General features: G+C 53.7%; 2 protein-coding genes across 2 annotated transcripts; both read left to right on the top strand.

Annotated features, from left to right (window-relative positions):
- Positions 1 to 658: 658 nt before the first annotated feature.
- Positions 659 to 3,155, top strand: LRG1 (leucine rich alpha-2-glycoprotein 1). Its single transcript, XM_007951102.1, has 2 exons — positions 659 to 690; positions 2,126 to 3,155. The coding sequence occupies exons 1-2, from the start codon at positions 659 to 661 to the stop codon at positions 3,153 to 3,155; spliced, it is 1,062 nt and encodes a 353-aa protein (XP_007949293.1).
- A 3,241-nt stretch (positions 3,156 to 6,396) lies between these two features.
- Positions 6,397 to 15,749, top strand: PLIN5 (perilipin 5). Its single transcript, XM_007951053.1, has 7 exons — positions 6,397 to 6,456; positions 7,375 to 7,570; positions 8,486 to 8,568; positions 9,477 to 9,657; positions 13,645 to 13,844; positions 14,734 to 14,850; positions 15,216 to 15,749. Exons 1-7 carry the CDS (start codon positions 6,397 to 6,399, stop codon positions 15,747 to 15,749), a joined length of 1,371 nt encoding a protein of 456 aa, XP_007949244.1.
- The last annotated feature ends 1,860 nt before the right edge of the window (positions 15,750 to 17,609 follow it).

The following is a 17,609-nucleotide window of genomic DNA, read 5'->3' as shown; positions in this document are numbered from 1 at the left end:
CCACAGATGGAAAACTAAGACCAAGAACAGTTACGCCACTTGCCCAAGATCACAAAACAGAGCAAATTCATGGCACAACTAACATTCAGAACTAGGTCTAGTTCCTCCTGAGCCATTGTTCAAAGACTGCTGATTTTTGGCATGATCCACTTTTGAATTCTATTTTTTTAATCTCATTTTTTTTAAATCCCAAAACAATAGTCCAAGGACTAAAGACTAATTGTTCTTTTTAATGATTTTCATAGTAGCTCAAGTTTCCTGTAAATCATGCCTCTTACTCAAAGAGATGTCCCAATCCCCCAGGAATGGTGCCATGCGACCGTGCCCATTGAATTCTGGGTTGGGGTAACTGGAGGGCTCAGCCCCAGAGACTCTTGGTTGCCCCCCAACAGCAGGAAGAAAGAGGAGAAACTGGACAGAAAAAGAACCAAGACTGTGGTGGACACCCCCACCCCCCGCCTCCACCCTGCCGGTGCCAGGAAGCAATTTCACAACCCCAACCCCTCCCTTTTCTCTACCTGGCTCCAGTTCAACCCCAAACAGGAACAGGTTGAGGGGTGGTATTGCCCCATGGTTGGTTCCCTCACTTCCGGCCCAGGCAGGTATAAAGTCACTTTCCCAGGTCAGAGGAACCGAGAAGGGAGAGAGAAGAATCACCATGTCCTCCCAGAGCCGAGAGCAAAGCCAGAGGTAGGTGCCCACCCCACCCAACTGGGCAGGCCTAGAGACATACAGACACTCTGCCAGACCAACTGAAATCACAGGGGCAGGGGCAGACCTGCAGCTGGAACAACTAACAGACTCACTCCCATACACACACACACACACACACACACCTGCAGAAGCCCCGGGAGAGTCGCTGGTGGGGCCGGGAAGTAACTGGGCCATAGTAACCAAGGCTATATAGATGGTTTTGAGGGCTCCTGGATGAGGGCAGCCATTGCGGAAGGGACCAAGAGAGCAGGAAAAGCCCTAGCCTCCTAGAGGGGGTGTCACCGTAGACCACCCTCTCCCAAGGTCGAATGCCTGCCTCCAGGCCTGACCCAAGCAGAAAATATTTTCAGATTCACGTGTTTGCACCTGGAGCTCTGGGTTAGTGGAGGTCACCCAGCTGACCAACATGGATAACCCCTTGTGCCTGGCTTCATGCTGAGAAATACTGAGGACCTAAGTGGCCCTTCCCTCAAGGATTCTCCATGAGCTGAGGGAGATGGAGCCAGACCCAGACATCCTCAACCTGTGTGATCAGGGCTAGAAAGAAAGAGGAGTAGCCTCGAGGGGAAAATGAACTCTGCTTGGGGAGAGCAGAGAAGGTTTTGTGACAAGAGGGCATGGGAGCTGGGGCTCTGCAGGATGAGTAGGAGTTCACTGGCTCAGCCTTCAAAACACTAAGCCAAAGAGGTAAGAACTGACACAGAAAACCAGCCAGATCAGAAGACACTAGTAAGGTGGACTTCAAATAATTATTAGTCCATGGAGGTGGAACTGGCAAGGGGTAAGGGTAGTGTTTAGGAGTCAGACTCAAGTTGCATACAATTAGAATTCTCCCTGAAACGGGGTCATTCTGACAGCTGGGAGGAAGCTAAGGCAAGGGGTGATTGTACTCGTCCAGGGAGTGAGGAGGTGGCATAGACCAGGTGGTGGTGTTGGAGATAAAAAGGAAGTGGGCAGACTCTGGGTATATTTTGACCCTGCTGTGCCTACTTTAAGGAGCTCTATGGTGCAGTGACTAAGCATTTGCCTGCTAACCAGTGGGTTGGTGGTTCAAACCCACTAGCTGCTCTGTGGAAGGAAGACCAGGCAATCTACATCTGTAAAGATTTACCACCTAGAAACTCAATGGGGGTCAGTATAAGTCGGAATCAATTTGAAGGCAGTGAGTTTGTTTTTGGGTTTTGTGCCCACCTTAAGGAGCTCTGAAGGTACAATGCCTAAGGCAGCTGACTGGTAACCAGAAGGTTGTTGGTTCAAACCCACCAGCCACTCCGTAGAAGGAAGCTGAGACAATTGACTTCTGTAAAGATTTACAGCCTTGGAAACCCAACAGGAGTCGCTATGAGTTGGAATCAACTTCCTGACAGTGGGTGGGTACCCATCTTTGTTTATTAATAATCATTGCCTGCAGCCCAGAGGACCTTGACCCCTGTCTTTCTAGAACCCTCCTCCTGCTGTTGCTGTTAATGGCCTTGACCTCCAGCCTCAAGGCCTGCCTGGTGTCCAGTTCAGCCAATGGCAGCTCTGTCTCCTGCCACCCACCTGCCAAACCCCCCCACCACCTCCCAGCTAACACTGTCTACCTGGCGGTGGAGTTCTTCAACCTGACTCAGCTGCCGGCTGACACTCTCCAGCGCACCCCTAACCTCCAGGAATTACATCTCTCCAGTAACCGGCTGGAAAAGCTCTCTGCCGAGTTCCTACTGCCTGTGCCTGGGCTGAAGGTGCTGGATCTGACCCGCAATGCCCTGGCCCAGCTGCCCCCCGGCCTCTTCCAGGCCTCAGCCGCCCTCCACACCCTGGTGCTGAAGGAGAACTGCTTGGCAGACCTGAAGGCCTCGTGGCTGAAAGGTTTGAAGGCCCTGACGTATTTGGATCTGTCTGGGAATCACCTCCGGATGCTGCCCGCCAAGCTTCTGGTCAACCTCACGGCTCTGCAAACCCTTGACCTTGGCGACAACCAGCTGGAGACTTTGCCCTCTGACCTCCTGAGGGGCCCACTGTGCTTGGAACGGCTGCACTTGGAGGGCAACAGGTTGAGGGCGTTGGGAGAGGACCTGCTGGCACCCCAGCCTGGCCTGCACTACCTCTTCCTGCAAAACAACAGTCTGTCGGAAGTGGCCGCCGGCGCCTTCCGGGGCCTGCGGGAGCTGGACATGCTGGACCTCTCTAACAACCTGCTGAGCAGCGTGCCCGCGGGGCTCTGGGCGTCCCTAGGGCAGCCGGCCCGGGCCATGAAGAATGGTTTTGATATCTCTGGCAACCCCTGGGTCTGCGACCAGAACCTGAACGACCTCTATCACTGGCTGGTGGCCAACAATGACACGATGTTCTCCAGGAAGGACACACTCTGCGCTGGGCCGGACACCAGGAAGGGACAGATGCTCCTGGAAGTGGCCAGGTCCCAGACAGGTTTGGGGGACACTGCACCCCACTTCTAGGTGTGACATTTGGGGTGTTTCCATAGTTGCCCAAAATTCCTTTTGGCCTATGTTTCCCCAAATACACCTTGGGCCTTCTGGCCTCCTTGTCTTTGTCCAGCTGTGTTTTCTGACAGACACCCCTTTCTCCTCATTTCCTCCATCTCTTGGTTTCTGGGCTCTCCCAGCCACCTCCTGGCCCTGCTCTGGGAGTGTCTTTGTCTAGCTCTGTCTTCCTCAGACTGGGGGGTGTCCCTGAGTGCAGGTCTTGGGGCTGCGTCTCCTCACTCAGTTTGGGACCCGGTCTGAGGGTTTAGTAAAGAACTGTTGAACAGAATTCAATGACCATATTCAGTGTGCTTCTTGCCTCTCCCACTCAGCTTTCTAGGCCTCCAGGATGAGGGAGGGGGCGGGGGGTGGAATCCAGGGCGCGGGCTCCCTGTAGATGGCAACTGGGATCTGGTGGCACCTGTCTCCTCCTCCTCCCCCCATCCCAGACTGAACTGGAAATAAAACTCTGACCATTGCCCGGGTGTCGTTTTACTGAGGGACTTCTGCCAAAGCCCATGTCCCAGGGAAGGTTGAAATTAAACCACATAGCTTCACGTCTCCAAACAATTTGTCCTGCTGGCCTGTAAACCCTTGGGGGGCTCCCACACAGGATGGGGTGGGGAGGCTGGCTGGGGCTGCAGGACAGGGCAGGCACAGGGGTCTGTGTGCCCATAACTCAGACCCTGGAACTACTTGCCAATTCAGCTTGGGCAAGGGGGATTGCAGGAACCTGGGATGTTGGGAAGGTGCTCTAGTGGTGCAGTGGTTAAGTGCTCAGCTGCTAACAAAAGGTCTGTGATTCAAACCCACCAGGAACTCCATTGGAGAAAGAGCGGGCAGACTGCTTCCACAAAGATCGACACTGTGGGGCTGTTCTCCTCCCTCTGTCCTCTAGGGGAGCTGTGCGTTGGAATCAACTCAGTGGCAGGTCTGGGATGTTGAGGCACAGGGTAGCCAAATAGTGATGCCCACGTGTTTTCAGATGCCCTGGAAGGAGTGTGGAGCCATTGTTGTTGTTGTTATGTGCCATGGAGTCGACCCGACTCGTAGTGACCTCTCCTTGGGTTTCTGAGGCAATATCACTATAGAAGGGAGTGGCTGGTGGGTTTGAACCGCCAGCCTTCTGGTTAGCAGTCAAGTGCCTTAGGCACTATGCCACCAGAGGTGTGGTAATGAGGGCTGGGTTTGAACCAGCTCCCTCCCTCCTGTGGGTCCTGAGGCAAGGAGTTTAGGCTTTCTGAAACTCAGTTTGCTTATCTGTAAGATGGGGATCTGAGGGAATGGGCTGGCCTGGCTCTTGACTTAGCCAAACCAACCAGCCAACCAACCAAACAAACAAGCCTGTTGCTGTGGATTTGATTGAAACTCATCACAACCTTATGCGGGGCAACTGGCTTGCACTGGACCACTAACCTAAAGTTTGGGGCTTCTAACCCACCATCAGCCCCACAGAAGAAAAGCCTGGCCATCTGCTTCTATAAAGATGACAGCCAAGAAAATCCTGAGATAGTTCTACTCTGTAACACAGGGTCGCCATGATGGCTTATTGTTGTTGCCGCGATGTGCCTTCGAGTCAGACCTGACACATAGTGACCCCTCCTCGGGTTTCCGAGAAGTAGCCCTATGGAAGTAGATTGCCCAACCTTCCTTCTGAGGAGTGGCTGGTGGGTTTGAACCACCGGCCTTCTGGTTAGCAGTCAAGTGCCTTAGGCACTACGCTACCGAGCCATGATGGCTTAATTAACCAAAAAACCACTGCCATCGAGTCAATTCCAACTCATAGCGACCCTATAGGACAGAATAGAACTGGCCCATAGGGTTTCCAAGGCTGTAACCTTTACGGAAGCAGACTGCCTCATCGTTCTCCTGCAGAGCAGCTGGTGGGTTCCGCTGACCTTTTTTGGTTAGCAGTTGAATGCTTTACTGCACCACCAGGGCTCCTTGGCTTAATTAAGTGGTAGATAAAAAATAATTTTTTAAAAAAAGAAAGAAAGGCAGGCGTTGGGAATTTGCCCAAGGTCACTGAAGGAGGTGCAGGAGCAGGAATTGCCCTCCATTGTCTCCGCAGCAACAGCAGGGTGGGTGACAGGTGGCCAGACCTGCGCGGGACAGAAGCAGCCCAGTCCGTGGGCAAACAGCGTCCCAGGGTTGCTTTGTCAACCTCCAGGCGAACCACCAGGCGTTCCGCCAGCACAACGGGAGGGCTGCAGGAGTCTGGAGCCCCGCCCCAGAGTCAAGCCCCGCCTCCCAGACACGCCCCCGAATACCCCTTCCCCATTGGTCAGCCCTGAGGAGGTCCCGCCCCCAGAGTTGCTATAAGGCGGGCGGGCGGGGCCAGCGGGAGGGGCGGAGACTTGAACCAGAGACTGGGGTCCACGGAGGCAGTAGGGGGCTGAGGCTTTGCGCGCCAGGTGAGTGGCGGCCACGAGTATCCCGCAGGCTCCTAGGGAGACCCTGGGGCTGGAGGCAAAGGGTCCGGGGTCATGCAGCGAGAAGCGGGGCGACGGGTGACCGCAGCAGGTGTCTAAGACCCTTGGCACAGTTGGCAGAGGTTCAGGACCCAGTTGGGCGGAGCCCAGAGCTCGGAGGGCGCGGATGGGGCTAGGGGAAGAAGAACTTCAGGCCAGGAGTTCAAAAGTGAGGTCGTGCTCCCTGCTTTGACCCTGGCTAGCTAAGTGACATTGGGCCCACCAAGGACCCGCTGAGTTCCTCAGTTTCCCTCTCTGTCAAATGGAATATGGTTTTATTGAGATTCTGTAGCTACCTTCACCTCTGCTTGGGGCTGCTTCTGTCTGAGCAGGGGCCAGCAGGGATCTCCCTCATTTTACAGAAGAGGATACAGCCAACCCAGAGAGGTAAAGGCACTTACCCAAAGTCACACAGCAGGTAATGTGAGAATTCAAACTCAGATCTCTGAGCATAAGACTGGTGCTTTGAACCGCTGGAGTGCCCCAACACCTCATCTTGCTAAAGGCTCTTTAATGTCTTGTTTGAGTACTGTCTACACCCCTTACCACCCTCTGACGTTGCTATCACCATTACTCCCTCTTGTAGATGAGGAAACTGAGACCCCAAGAGGGAACACGAGACTCACCTGAGCACACAGCTCACCTGGGCAGAGCTCGAGGCCTTGGCAGGAGCAAGGAGGGTTGGCATGCAGGGACACCCCCCTCACTCTGTCTTGCCCCCAGGGTGACTGTTTGCAGCAGGCATGTCTGAAGACGAGGTGGCTCAGGCCCCGAGGCCCAGAGTATTGGAGCAGGAACAGCAGGTGAGGGGCTGCCCATCTGTGGAGCAGGAGCGCAGGGCAGGGTGGGGGAACAGTGCTCCTGACCCAGTGTCATGCAGCATGTCCTCTCCCACACTCACCTTGGCTGGGAGAGCTTGACTCCAAGGGCATAGGGACAGAGGGGAGGGGAGAGCTATCCCGGAACATTCACTTGGTCTCTACTCTGCCATCTCTGGGTCCCTGACTGTACCACTTGGCCTCTGTGTCCGCCATCATGGCGCCCTTAACAACAACAATCCCAGCATATCCTGGGCGTCAGTCACTGGTCCACGTGTTTCACATGGATTGGCCCATTTAATCCCCATTAAAATGGTGGTGCAGTGGTTAAGCACACACCTGCTGATCAAAAAGTCAGAGGTTCGAACCCACCAGCTGCTCTAGGGGAGAGAGATTCGACAATCTACTTTCACGAAGATTACAGCCTTAGGAAACCCCACGAGCCACTACTTCTACTCTGTCCCATAGGCTCGCTACGAGTCAGCAATGGGTTGGTACAATCCCAGAAACCCATTTTACAGATGGGAAAGCTAAGGCACTGAGTAAAGACACTTGCCCAAGCTCACACAGCTTGGAAGTGGGTTGAACCTGAATCGACTTGTTCCAAAAGCTACGTTGCCTCTGGGTGGTAAATCTCTTCCCTCAGTCATTTCAGAACTTGTGATTCTGTTTAGGGCCCATCTCACCATGAAGAACCTGAGGCCCTGAGGGCAAGGCTGTGACTGTCTCCCATTTGTCTACTGCCCCACAGCCTGTACCCGGTTAGGCACTCAATATGCTTGTCCCTGACTGTCTCCTGCTGGCCCTCCCACCTGGTCCTGGCCCAGAGAGGGGGAAATGGACTTAGATGTGGCTGAACCCCCACCTCCCTGTGGTCTTTGCTGACACCACCCCTCCCCACAGAATGTGGTACAGCGCGTGGTGGCCCTGCCCCTGGTCAAGGCCACCTGCACTGCGGTCTCTGATGCTTACAGCGCAGCCAAGGACAGGCACCCACTGCTGGGCTCTGCCTGCCGCCTGGCTGAGCACTGTGTCTGCGGCCTGACCTCCCGTGCCCTGGACCACGCCCAGCCACTGCTCGACCACCTGCAGCCCCAGTGTGAGTCACTCGCCGGGGTCCCTGGGACCTGAGGTGCCCCACTGCCCTGTCCACCCCACTGCCCTGCACGGCACACCCTCAAAGTGTTCCCCTGAAGTGACTCCTGTCTGCCTGTCCCCTCTCCCACCCTCAGTCTGTAACCCTGCCCTTCATTAGTTTGTCCCACTGTCCCCCTACCAGTCTGTCCCATGTCCCCTCAGTCTGCTTGTTCTATTCCTTTCCAGTTTGACCACCCCACCTCTGCCCTTCCTGTTTACTGCGGCCCCTCCTCTCGGCCCCTGCTCCTGCTCCCTCATCCACTGGCCACAGGGGACCACAGCTTAGGTCCATTTATCAGCCCATCCTCCCTCACCTGTCTGTCTGTCCAGCTCGCCACATCTCCTGTGCCCAGTACGGGACTCCAGCCTGGCAGGGACGGGGGTGGAAACACAAAGACCCTTGGCATCTCATCTGATCAAAAGAGGGGATTACCTACTAGGGGTCCCAGCCCCAGGCCTCCTGTGCACCCTTCTTAGCAGCCACTGGGACCTTGAGCCTACCTGCTGCGGCATCTGTGCTGGGCAGGGGAATGGAGTCACCTTGGTGCTGGGGCGGCTAGGACAGGGCAGGGGATGCGGGGCCAGTCTAGTGCTCCCCAACCCAGGGCCCCACCCTCTCAGGGAGTCTGCCACTTGCTGGGGACCCAAGGTTCCTCCTGTCTCTTTCTCTCCCTCCCTCTCCTTCTCCCTTCTCTTACGTCTGTCTGTCTCTGTCTCACTCCCTTTCTGTCTCTCACTATCTCCGTCTCACTATCTCCCCGTCTCTGCCTCTCTGTCTCTCCTCCTCTATGTGTCTCTCCCACTGTCTCTCTGTCTCTTTTTTCAGTGTCTCTGTGTCTCCTCTGCCCTCACCCCCTTCCTCTCTCTCTCTCTCCAGTGGCCACAGTGAACGACCTTGCCTGCAGGGGCCTGGACAAGCTGGAAGAGAAGCTGCCTTTTCTCCAGCAGCCTTCGGAGACGGTACCTGATGACCAGGCTGGGGGCACCCCCATGGGGTGGACCAGCGTGCGGGGGGAGGGGAGATGGCGCCTCTTCCCGGACCAGCCAGACCCTGGGGCAGTCAGGCAGCTGTTCCCTCACATGTTCTCACAGTCCTCTCCATTCATTCATTCACTCATTTTGTTGTTGTTGAGAGTGGGCATAGCAAATATACACCAATCCAACAGGTTCTGCGTGGACACATCACTGACACTGGTGCCAGCCTTCAGGTTGCGTCACATTCTCACCCTCCTTTGCCGAGTTTCTTCCCCATGAACATGAACTCACTGCCCCTAAGCTTCCTATCTCACCTTTCAGTTGCTGTTGTCAATTTGATACCAAAAAGTTTTTAAAACAGCGTAATGCTGTTAAGCTAAACTAGTTCAGCTAAACTGCTGTTTGGTTTAAAGAAGACTTAAGTCTTGCCCTCTTAAGAGGATATTTTTGGTTTAAAATTTAAAGATTAACTCAGGGCAATAGTTTCAGGAATTCATCCACCCTCCATAGCTCCAAAAAGGCTGGAGTCCATGAGAATTTGAAATTCTGGTCTGCATTTTCCCCGCTTTTGATCAGGATTCTGCTGTACAGTCTTTGATCAAAGTGTTCACTAACGGGAGCTGGGCACCATGCAAGTGTTCTGGTCTCATGGCAGAGGAGGCAGTTGTTCATGGAGGCAATTAACAACACACATCCATTTCCTCCTCTAATTCCTGACTGTCCTTCTTCAGGGGGGACCTTTATCATCCCTCATTTCATACAAGAGAAACTGAGGCCTAGGGCCGGGAAGGAGGCCAGGGGACCCTGATCCCATCTCCGTGGAGCTGGGGTGCAGAGGTGGTGGAATGGGACTGGAGACTCGTGGTGCCTGGAGTGAGGTACCCTCCCTCCAGGTGGTGACCTCAGCCAAGGATGCGGTGGCCAGTGGCGTGACGGGGGTGGTGGGCCTGGCACAGCGGAGTCGGCGCTGGAGTGTGGAGCTGAAGCGTTCCGTGAGCCATGCCGTGGATGTCGTGCTGGGCAAGTCGGAGGAGCTGGTGGACCACTTCCTGCCCATGTCAGAGGATGAGCTTGGTGAGGCCCCCAACCCTCCTACTCAAGTCCCTGTTCCCGGGCTATGGATCAGAGAGGTTTGGGACTCCCCCAGGCCCACACAGCACATCACATCAGCAGGAAATCAGAACTCAGACCTCCCCATCTACTTTGTGGCCGCCCACCCCAGTCTGCATCCCATAGAAGTCAGACCACCCCAGGCCCTGAGAGCCTTACGAGGTTCAGGTCTCAAAATGGTGGCCCTTCTGAGTGTATTATGTGGTCTGTGCAATGTCTTTAAGCAGCTCTGATGGTACATACTCAGCTGCAAACTCAAAAGTTGGGGGTTCTAACCCACCCAGTGGCACCTACTGCATGCCAAGCACTTGAGTCAGAGTAACTCGACAGCACCTAACAATAATAACAAGCGGAAGAAAGTCCCGGTGATCTGCTTCCAAAAGTTCACAGCCATTGCAAACCCTGGGGAGGCATTCACTGTAGCACATGGGGCCACTGTGAGTTGGAATCGAGTCGAGAGCAATGGTTTATTATTATTATGACTTTTCTTGTGGTGAAAACATATACAACAAGACATTCACCGACATGACAACTTCCCCATTTTTAGCTCAGGGACACTGGTGACATTTTTCATGTTGTGCCACCATCATTGCTGTCCTTTTCCAAAATATCCCACCACCATGAGCATAGACTCAATGCCCTGCAAACAAAATCTTCCCCTTTTTCCCTCCCTCCTACCCCTGGTAACCACCAATAATCTTTGGTTTCTATATGTGTGTATGTGTATATATATATATACATATATGTATGTATGTATGTGTATATGTATTTATGTATGTATGTATATGTATGTATACCTATCTAGGAATTTTCCCTCCCCTCCCATCAGTTTTTGGTTTTTTAAGATTTCACACTATGGATCCCTATTTCTGGCTTCTCTGGAAAAAGTAGACATTTCGGCTACAGAGCATGCACTCTTTTACATTGGTACCCCCAAACCCACTGTTCCCCCATGTTCTATGTCCCATCTGCCTCACTCATTCTCCACACCTGCCTGGCCCCTGGAGACAATTTGATTTTTCAACTCCTGCTTTACAGCACTAGATGAATGTGCTAGCTTACCCACCTCTCGGCAGAAAGGCAGCCCGGTGCTTATTTATTTATTTACTTATTGTGATTTGGGTGAAAGTTTACAGAGCAAATTCACTTTCCATACAGCAGCTCACATACACTTTGTCCCGTGCAGTTGACTACAATCTCCCACAATGCAACAGCTCCCCTTCCACTTCCTCCCCACAGTTACCGCTTCCCTGTGTCCTTCCCTCCATGCACTCCTGCCCCCGAGCTGTGCCCCTGTGCGTACACAGCCCTCTGTTCTCAGTGAGGCACTGATGAAGTGCCTCCTGTGCCAACACAGCCCGATTGCCGTCCAGTTGATTCTGACTCCTGGTGACCCTGTGTGTCTGAGCAGAACTGTGCTCCGTACGTTTTCAGTGACTTTTTTGGATGTAGGTCACCAGGCCTTTCTCCTAGGCACGTCTGGGTGGACTCCCACCTCCAGTGTTTTGGGGAGCAGTGAGTGCATTGGCCGTTTGTGCCCCCAGGGCTGTCTGTGCATTGTTGTTGTTGTTAGGTGCCAGCGAGTCGTCTCTGACTCATAGCTACCCCATGCACAGCAGAACGAAACATCGCCCAGTCCCACGCCAGCTCTATGATCCTTGCTATACTTGAGCTCATCACTACAGCCACCATGTCAACCCATCCCATTGAGGGCCTTCCTCTCTTCCGTCGACCCTGCACCTTACCAAGCATGGCATCCTTCTCCAGGGAATGGTCCCTCCTGACAACATGACCAAAGTGTAAAATAAGAAGTCTGGCCATTCTTGCCTCCAAGGAGCATTCCAGCTGTATTTCCTCCGGGACAGACCTGTTAGTTCTTTTAGCAGTCCACGGTACTCTCAGCATTCTTCGCCAGCACCACAGCTCAAAGGCATCCACTCTTCTTTAGTCTTCCTTATTCATTGTCCAGCTCTCACGTGCATATGAGGGGATTGAAAATACCATGGCTTGTGTCAGGCACACCTTAGTCCTCAAGGAGACATCTTTGCTCCTCAGCACTTGAAAGAGGTCCTTTGCAGCTGACTTGCTCAGTGCTACACGTCGTCTAATGTCCTGATTGCTGCTTCCATTGGCGTTGATTGTAGAACCAAGCAATGTGAACTCTTTGACAACTTCAGTCTTTTCTCCATTCATCATGATGCTGATTATAGGTCCAGTTGAGATGAATTTTGTTTTCTTTATAGTGAGATGTGATCCATACTGCAGACTGTATTCTTTAATCTTCATCAGTAAGTGCTTTAAGTCATCCTCACTTTCAGCAAGCAAAGTTGTGTCAGCAGGTTGTTAATGATTCTTCCTCCAATCTTAATGTCACGTTCTTCTTCATATAGTCCAGCTTCTTGGATTATTTGTCAGCATACAGATTGAATTAAGTATGGTGAAAGGATGCAACCTTTGCAAGTATGGCATAGCCGAGTGAGTGCATTCATTTGTTGAAACATCTCAGTGGGTATTCCATCAATTCCCAGAACCTTGTTCTTTGCCAATTTTAAACCTTCTTGATTTTAAACCATGCAGTGTCCCTTTGTTCTGTTCAAACAACAGCCTCCTCGTCTGTGTACTGGTTCCTCATGAGTACAATTAAGTGCTCTGGAATTTCCATTCTTCTCAATGTTACCCATAATTTGTTATGATCCACACAATCAAATGCTTTTGCATAGTCAATAAAACACAAGTAAACATCTTTCTGGTATTCTTTGCTTTGAGCCAAGATCCATCTGACATCAGCAATGATATCCCTCATTCCACATCCTCTTCTGAATCTGGCTTGCTTTTCTGGAAGTTCTCTGTCAATATACTGCTGCAATCGTTTTTGAATTATCTTCAGGAAGATTTTACTTGCGTGCGATGTTAATGATATTGTTCGGTAATTTCCACATTCTGTGGGATCACCTTTCTTTGCAATGGGTACAAATATGGATCTCTTCCAGTCAGTTGGCCAGGTAGCTGTCTTCCAAATCTCTTGGCACAGCTGAGTGAGTGCCTCCAGCACAGCATTCATTTGTTGAAACATCTCAGTGGGTATTCTGTCAATTCCCAGAACCTTGTTCTTCGCCAATTCCTTCAGTGCATCTTCTACCTCTTCCTTCAATACCATTGGCTCTTGATCATATGCCACCTCCTGAAATGGATGAACATCGACCAGTTCTCTTTGGTGCAGTGACTCTGTGTATTCCATCCATCTTCTTTTGATGCTTCCTGCATCATTCAATATTTTGCCCATAGAATCTTTCAATATTGCAACTTGAGGCTTGAATTTTTTCTGCCGTTCTTTCAGCTTGAGAAATGCTGAGCGTGTTCTTCCCTTTTGGTTTTCTAATTCCAGATCTTCACACATTTCATTACAGTAATTGGCTTTGTCTCCTTGAGCTGCTCTTTGAAACCTTATGTTCAGCTCTTTGATCCTGTCACTTCTTCCATTTGTTGTGCTCAGGCACCTTGAATATACCTTTCAAAGGCAGTTAGCAAAGTGGTTGTAAATAGTCTACAGCCAGAGTGGTGGTGGTGCGGTTAGGTGGCATCAAGTCTGAGTTGGTTCTGACGCATAGGGACCCGCGTACAACAGAAGGAAACACTGCCCGGTCCTGCACCATCCTCACAATCGTTGCTGTGTTTGAGCCCATCATTGCGACCAGTGTGTCAGTCGATCTTGTTGAGGGTCTTCCTCTTTTTTGCTGCCTGGAGAACCTGGGTTCAAATCCCAGCTCTGCCTCTTGTACGCTGTGTGACTTGGCCCCTTGGCCTCAGTTTTCCTCATTGTAGGGCTGGGAGAAGATGCAATGAGTTGGTATCTGTGAAGGGAAATTATAAAATAGGAGTCCGTGGGCTATCCTACCCAGAAGGTGGGTGTGCAGGTGGCCACGCTGACGTCCTCTCTGCCCCATCTCCCAGCGGCGCTGGCAGCCGAGGCTGAGGGCCCGGAAGTGGCGTCGGTGGAGGATCAGAGGAAGCAGCAGGGCTACTTTGTGCGTCTGGGCTCCCTGTCGGCACGACTACGCCACCTAGCGTACGAGCATTCTCTGGGGAAACTGAAGCAGAGCAAACACCGCGCCCAGGACACACTGGCTGAGCTGCAGGACACGCTGGAGCTGGTGAGCGCCCTCGGCCCGCCCCCGCCCCACGATGCAGACCAATGAGCGCGGACTGAGCGCCAGCTGCGGGCCTGCTCTGAAGGGGACCACCGAGCTAAACTCAGCTGCCTCCATCTGCGTGTGATTAGGGCTGAGGGCGGGGGGCCCAGGGGCAGCCAAGGCTCGGCTCGCCGAGTTGGGAGGAGTTTCTTGGAGAAGGGGAAGTTACTGCTAATTACAGAAATGAGAAGTACTTTTCCCACTGAATTGCCCGTCTCTCCCGCTTCCAGAGGAAATTAAACAGCATTTCCTTACCGAGTTTAATAAGTTCAGATTCCCCTAGATCTCTGCTCCCCTAGCACCTGCCTCATCTCAGCACTTCCCAGAAATCTGGGAGGCCCCCTCGACTCCCTTCTTCTCCCCTCACACTTCCAACACGTCAGCCCTACTCGCAGCAGGGGTGGCACCGCCCTGCATGAGGTTGGTCAGCCCCGCCCTCGTTTCATCCGGAACCCGCCCACTTCTCCCCCACCTCATCGTCCAGCCTCATCGTCTTCACATGTTCAGTGCAGTCGCTCCGCCCTCGTTCCCCGGCTCCGCCTTCACCCCAGTCTCTTCTCCCTGAAGCAGCCAGAGGGCACCCTTGAGCAACTGAGTCAGGGCCTGTCCGTCCTAGGCTCACAGCCCGCCAGGGATCCCACTTTCCTGTTGGTAAAAGCCGAGTCCTCCTCGGCCCACAGGGCCCCCTGAATGATCCTGTGCAGGAGAGGGCGGGTAGGTTGGCTGGGGCGGGGTCATCGAGTGTGAGAGGACGCACGCGGAAGATGCTCTCTAAATGCTTATGGAGGCCGGGCCCAGGTAGGCTCTGCCCCGGCCTCACGCCTGCATCACCACCGTCCTGTCCCCACAGATCAACCTCATGCAGGGTGGGGCCGACCCCGCCGTCCCCGCCCGTCCTGGGAAGGTGCACCAGCTGTGGGGGGACTGGAAGCAGCGGTCCCCGGAGAACGGTCGTCGCCGGAGCCAGGTGAGATGGGGGGACCCTGCCAGCCCAACTGCTGGGGGTGGCGCAACAGAAAGGCAATGGTCCCTTTCCATTTTCACGGTGGAAACTGAGGCAGGGTGTGGGCCCTTTCGTTTAATGGACATGGGGAAACTGAGATGGGGTTTGGTCCTACTGAGTGTGCATTGGAGAAACTGAGGCAGGGTGATGGCTCCGTTGGGTGGCCATGGGAGAAACCGAGGCAGAGTGAAGCCCCCACCCCTGAGTGATCATGGGGAAACTGAGGCAGCCCATGTCTCATTGGGTGTCTACAGGGAAAGAGACAGGGCTCAGTCCTGGTGGGTGTCTGTCGGGGAAACTGAGGCAGGGTTCTGTCCCCCAACCCGCAGGCGGAGCTGGAGACGCTGGCGCTTTCGCGCAGCCTCACGTGGGAACTGCAAAGCACAGTGGATGCGCTAGAGACCAACGTTCGGGGCCTGCCCCCCAGCGCCCAGGAGAAGGTGGCTGAGGTGCGGCGCAGCGTGCACGCCCTGCAGGCCGCCTTCGCCGACGCCCGCTGCTTCGAGGATGTGCCGGCGGCCGCGCTGGCCGAGGGCCGGGGCCGCGTGGCGCGGGCACAGGCCTGCGTGGACGAGCTGCTGGAGCTGGTGTTGCAGGCCGTGCCGCTGCCCTGGCTTGTGGGGCCCTTCGCGCCCATCCTCGTGGAGCACCCTGAGCCCCTGCCGGACCTGGAGTCCCTGGTGGATGAGGTCATCGGGAGCCCCGATCCCCGCTGGGCGCATCTGGACTGGCCAGCCCAGCAGAGAGCCTGGCAGGCCCAGCACGGAGACGACCCGGGCCTCCAAGGTGACATTCCGGAGCAGGAACCCGAGCCTCCCAGCCGCCCGGTCAAGCACACCCTCATGCCGGAGCTAGACTTCTGACCGGATATGATGTGCGTTAATGGGAGGTCTGAGGCAGAGGCAGGCTGCCTCCCCGTCCCCAACACGCTGGGCTCTCTGCTGCCCCCTTGTGGCCACGCGTAAGCACTCGCGGCCTTGACTTTAGTCTGGAGTTGCCCAGTGGGTTAGAATTCAGAACCCACCAGCCACTCCTGAGAAGGAAGGTTGGGCAATCTACTTTCCTAGTGATACCGCCTTGGAAACCCAAGAAGGGGTCACTATGAGTCTGATCCGACTCCACGGCATGAGGTTTGTTTGTTTTTTAGACCAGTTTCAGGGAGATCTAGTGGCACAATGGTTGAAGTGCAGGGCTGCCCTTGGGTTAAAGATGACAGCCTGGGAAACTATGGAAGAATTCTGCTATGTCACGTGGGGTTGCTATGAGTTGAAAACTGACTTGAAGGCACACGATGACAACACCAGCTTCACCAACACCTGAGCCTCCTTACTCTCTTCCTTGGCCAGAGAGGGACTCTGAGGTCCAGAGAGAAGCAAGGACTACAACCGAATCAGATCCACCTTCAGCCCAGAGTGGAGTTCTTGTCTCTGCCCCCACTCCCTTGCTAGGAAGCTGTTTACAGTGCTCCCCTGAAAACAAGCCTTTGGCCCGTATTTTGGGTGCCTATTTTCAATTTGGGGCTTTGTAAAAGGAGGTTCCCTTTCTTCCCTAGTTTGTGCATCCTGCACTGAGGGGTCCCTAGAGCCCCTGGCTGCACCAGCTCGGCCTGCCACACCCACTTGCTTTTCTGTTGGGGGTTTGTTCTCCAGAATAAAGGTTCTTCGTGTTCACAGGCCTGTGGCCTCTGTTCTGGCCCCAGTGAATCTCTTTCTGCCCTGGCTCTCAGGGCCTCAGGGTGTGTGACTGAAGGGCTGTGAAGGGGTAGCATTTCAAGCCAAGGGTCAAGATCTGAAAGGAACCCTGTCTCTCTACTAGTGGGTCATCCTGCCTAGAATTCCACCATTAGTGCCCAGCCCACCTGGGTTAAGCATTGCCCTCTCGGAAGCAGCTCCCTGGAGTGGCAGCTGTTCTCACTTTAGTCTGAATTTTTTTTTCTTGAAAACTGCAGGGAGCAGGGCCAGGAAGGGTGTTCTGGTTAACTAGTGCTGCTCTGATAGGAATATATACCATAAATGGGATGGTTTGAACAAACAGGAGTTTATTCTCTTACAGTTTGGAGGCTTTAAGTCCAAGTTCAAAGCACCAGGCTCTAGGGGCTGGGTGAAAGCCCCTCAACCTTGGAGTCCAGCTCTGCCTCCTGCTCCCGGCCCACTGGAGCTAAAGGCGTTTCTTCACTCAGACAGCTGCTGGCTGCTGAGACTGAGAAGCCCCAAGTTTGACAAGTAGAAAGGCACAGTCCCGATGTTACCAATCCACATGGCAGGCCATTAACTTAAGTCCACTGTAAGTCCCAAGATCGGCAGAGCATAGCAGGCTGCTGAACAATGACACGGCTACGTGCTGTGTCCAAGCGTGCCATAAGCTTGATACTATTCCCAAGGCTTCTGCTTATATATAAGAAGCAGACCACATCCCAAAGGCAGCTACTCAGCTGTTCACAGTAGATTCCACCATGGAGTTGATTACCAGTCTCATCATGGGGAATAGTATATCCAGCTGCCCAGCCATTCAACCAGGCCCAGCCAAGTTGACACACAAACTCCTCCTCCACAAGGGGGGAGGAAGTCCGAAGGGGCAGCCCCTCCTCCACCTACCTCCCTGGACCTGAGGAGTCTGCCTTGCTGTGGTTTCTCTAGCAGGGCTGGTTGGGAATGGGGAGACCAAGGCAGGGCAAGGGCCACGGCCTGTCTCATGAGGCCCTCCTGTCCTTTGACCACATTCTT

Source organism: Orycteropus afer, unplaced genomic scaffold, assembly GCF_000298275.1.
Source record: "Orycteropus afer afer isolate SDZICR_OR568_19922 unplaced genomic scaffold, OryAfe1.0 scaffold00291, whole genome shotgun sequence".
NCBI lineage: Eukaryota > Metazoa > Chordata > Mammalia > Tubulidentata > Orycteropodidae > Orycteropus > Orycteropus afer.
The sequence above is the reverse complement of the archived record's forward strand: the minus strand, read 5'-3'. Positions and strand labels throughout refer to the sequence as shown.

Excerpts from the sequence above, each read along its gene's own strand:
- PLIN5 (XM_007951053.1), top strand. The coding sequence starts at position 6,397 with ATGTCTGAAGACGAGGTGGCTCAGGCCCCGAGGCCCAGAGTATTGGAG. Across the intron at positions 6,457-7,374 it reads TATTGGAGCAGGAACAGCAG|AATGTGGTACAGCGCGTGGT; the intron begins GTGAGGGGCTGC and ends CCCTCCCCACAG. Across the intron at positions 8,569-9,476 it reads TCCAGCAGCCTTCGGAGACG|GTGGTGACCTCAGCCAAGGA; the intron begins GTACCTGATGAC and ends CCCTCCCTCCAG.
- LRG1 (XM_007951102.1), top strand. The coding sequence starts at position 659 with ATGTCCTCCCAGAGCCGAGAGCAAAGCCAGAG. Across the intron at positions 691-2,125 it reads AGCCGAGAGCAAAGCCAGAG|CCCAGAGGACCTTGACCCCT; the intron begins GTAGGTGCCCAC and ends CATTGCCTGCAG.